Source organism: Nansenia antarctica (genome assembly GCF_963989245.1).
Source record: "Nansenia antarctica genome assembly, chromosome: 20".
Lineage (NCBI taxonomy): Eukaryota > Metazoa > Chordata > Actinopteri > Argentiniformes > Microstomatidae > Nansenia > Nansenia antarctica.
Window position 1 is genome coordinate 3,005,132 of NC_137693.1, and position 2,500 is coordinate 3,007,631.

Consider the following 2,500-nt stretch of genomic DNA (forward strand, 5'->3'; position numbering starts at 1 on the left):
TATACACCACCTCATCTCCCCAGGCCGGCTGACTCAGCAGAGACAGAAACCATGGCAGAGTCACTCAGCCGTGTGACACACTAAACTCCACACGCTACACACTGCACAGTCACATGACACACACACTTTGTTCACTGACCACACTGAGCTCTCGTCCCTGTGGATGAAGAACGTGTGTTTGTGTGTGTGTGCGTGTGTGTGTGTATGTGTGTGTGTGTGTGTGTGTGTGTGTGTGTGTATGTGCACCAGGGTAATACCTTGAGGCAGTACTGCTGAGTAGTGATGATGAAGGCCTCGAGGCAGAGGGTGGTCTTCCTCAGTTCCTCTCTCAGAGCTCTGAGCTGCCTCTCCTGCTGTTCACAGCGACCCTGCAGCCTCTGGACCTACAGTGACGTCACCATAGTTACTAAGTAGAATAGAATCGAATGGAATACATTTAGCAGACGCCTTTATTCCAAAGCGACTTACAATCGATACATTTGACTAAGCAGGTGAATCATCAATGCACCAATTGTAGCAGGGAGAGTAATCTAGCTCAGGCCAGGGGCCATTGGCGGTTGTTGTGATAGAAGAAATAAATAAAGTTGTAAGTTATAAAATACGCATAGATATTATATTATTATGATATCCGCATAGACAACGGAGGAATCAAACCCACAACCTTACACTGCTCACCTCTGCTTTCTGCGCCTCCTTCTCCTTCTCCCTCTCCTGCACCTCCCTCTCTCTCTCCCGCCTCTGTGCCTCCTCTTTCTCCCGCTGCAGGTTCTCCTGCTGTTCCTGCTGCGGCCTGAAGGGGGCGACGCGCTTCGGGGAGCCGGAGGGAACCGAGCCTCGGACCGCCGCGGCCGGGCGCTGCCTGGAGTGGACTAGAGAGAGACGGAGACAGAGAGGAAGATGAGGAGAGAGGGAGGGGGGGGGGGGGGGGGGTACCAGCAGTGGCGTGTCCAGACCTTTTTCACTGGGGTGGCCCAGGTGGGGCACCTTGTTATGCATGGGTGGCACAATTTTGAGAATTTAACACTTAATTCCCTGCATTCTGGTGAATTTGTACACACCATTTTGTGCTTTTTATGACCATTTCTGTCTCCACTCCCCATTGTATACTTTAATTGGGCTACTAAGGTCATGTTCTTACATGAAAATCTGAATCATGACCCAGAGCAAGCGGATGAGTTTGCGTTCTCACAGCCCTTTATGTAAACAAAGTAACATAGGCAATTGAAGCAACAGACGTGGTAGTTGATTGGTCAGGAAAATAGAAAATTGCCCGTTCATCCCGCTCTTATCCAGATCAACACGCATGCGCTGTTGTTTTCCTATGGACAGCCTCGATGCGTCATTTCTAATCGGAGCGAAACCACCCTTTTCAAGCGCCGGAGCATGTGTTGGTTGTTTGCTCCGGGAGTGACTTCGAATGTGCGTTCTCACAGCTCCAAACAACGCAGAGCAAAGCGAATTTTATCCTAAACTCTGATTCCAAGTGAAGCAAAACGTTTTAACCACTAGCACAACACCGTAGCCTATATGTAGCTATGCAAAAGTCTAACGTTATTAATGGTACTCACATTTCTTCAGGAGCGCCAAGACCAGCACACCTCACCGCTGATCAAATGTGTTCTGTTCGAAAAGTTCGTCTCGTGGCGCGAAGTGGCCTCTGCTCTGAGTGACTAGGCAGATAGCCAATCAATCAGGGTGGCACCTAGGGTGGCCAATCAGATTTCAGGGGTGGCCCCACCCCTGGCCCCCCCCTGGACACGCCCCTGGGTACCAGTCAGGGTGGGAAAGCTGTGTGTTACACTGTTTGCATTCGAGGTCTCTAATCATGTGATCAAGATCTAAGGCCCTCAACACTAGAACAGCCGTGCCTTTTTTTACCTACTAATAGAGACCCATCCCACCCTGGGAACGAACACTTTGTTCGGCTGCCCTCGGGCAGGCGGTTCAGGACCATGTCCGCAAGGACAAATAGACTGAGGCTCAGCTTCTACCCCAGGGCCATTCAGGCCCTGAACACAGCAAAGACCTAGGTTCTGGGCCCTGGACAATCTAGACAATTTGATGGCAGCTACTAGATTGTAATCAAGTGCAATACTGAAACACAACGGTGAACATTTCAAACCTGCAAACTGCGACACTTTAAATGAATGTGCAATAACACTATGTGCAATATGACAACCCTCGGGTACATAAGGTTCAGAGATAGGAAATGTTAGGATATGTATAGCATAGCATAGAGTACAGCACAGTGTTTTATTTGTATAGTATAGTATAGTGGATAGTGTACATAGCCTTTATTTATGTAAACCAGCTCTTTTCCCTTCTTGTTTTTAGTTTTTTTTTCCTAGCACCAGGGGAGCCCCCCCTCCCAAATTTCGTTGTATGGTACCTGTACTATATCAATGACAATAAAGACCATTCATTCATTCATTCATAATAGAGCCTAGATAGTGTAATAGATAGTCTTTAGAATTGGAAGCTACTATTTACACACAACGAC

General features: G+C 48.2%; 1 protein-coding gene across 1 annotated transcript in view; it reads right to left on the reverse strand.

Annotated features, from left to right (window-relative positions):
* Nucleotides 1-2,500, reverse strand: part of mtus2a (microtubule associated tumor suppressor candidate 2a) — a gene marked incomplete at both ends in the record, with an annotated part of 42,241 nt that overhangs the window by 5,729 nt on the left and 34,012 nt on the right. Inside the window, 2 exons of the mRNA XM_080549974.1 lie at nucleotides 258-383; nucleotides 745-869. Of these exons, the coding sequence (XP_080406100.1) occupies nucleotides 258-383; nucleotides 745-869 (251 nt within the window). The remainder of the gene's footprint in view (nucleotides 1-257; nucleotides 384-744; nucleotides 870-2,500) is intronic.